Here is a 550-nt window from a genome sequence, read left to right on the forward strand (position 1 = left end):
TATAATTGTATTATTCTTCTTAAAATTCATGATAATTACTCATCCCCCCTCCATCATGGAATACAGATTTATGCCATGCCTGTGTTTGATATGATCGAAACAGTTCTGGTAAAGAAACTTCATTTCCCACCAGGCTTGACTCTCCGCTTGATTGCTAGGAGTGTCTATGTTGGTAATGTCTAACACATTCAACCAAAATCTATTATTTATCTAATTTATTAATTGATGCTCCAAGTTATGATACACTTACTGACATTATTCCATTAATTTATTCAGCTCTTACCATGATTATTGCAATCTGCGTCCCCTTCTTTGGTGGCTTGCTTGGGTTCTTTGGAGGATTTGCCTTTGCCCCAACTACATATTTTGTATGCCTGGCTTCATCTTTCTTTCAAATTTTGCAGTATAATTAATGCAAATTAACATTTACGAATGCATGAATTCTCGCAGCTCCCTTGCATCATGTGGCTCGCCATCAAGAGGCCTAAAAAATTTGGCATATCCTGGTTCATCAACTGGGTGAGAACTCTCTCTCTCTCTCTCTCTCTCT

The 550-nt window shown here is 37.6% G+C and overlaps 1 protein-coding gene across 1 annotated transcript; it reads left to right on the forward strand.

Moving 5' to 3' along the window:
• Window positions 1–61: 61 nt before the first annotated feature.
• On the forward strand, window positions 62–519 carry LOC110034308 (lysine histidine transporter 2-like; the record flags this gene model as incomplete). The annotated part of the gene is made up of 3 exons (XM_020738584.1): window positions 62–172; window positions 277–368; window positions 451–519. Coding segments are annotated over exons 1-3 (258 nt in total), but the record flags the coding sequence as incomplete, so codon positions are not given.
• Window positions 520–550: the final 31 nt, after the last annotated feature.

This window comes from Phalaenopsis equestris, unplaced genomic scaffold (genome assembly GCF_001263595.1).
Source record: "Phalaenopsis equestris unplaced genomic scaffold, ASM126359v1 Scaffold182748, whole genome shotgun sequence".
NCBI classification, from domain to species: domain Eukaryota; kingdom Viridiplantae; phylum Streptophyta; class Magnoliopsida; order Asparagales; family Orchidaceae; genus Phalaenopsis; species Phalaenopsis equestris.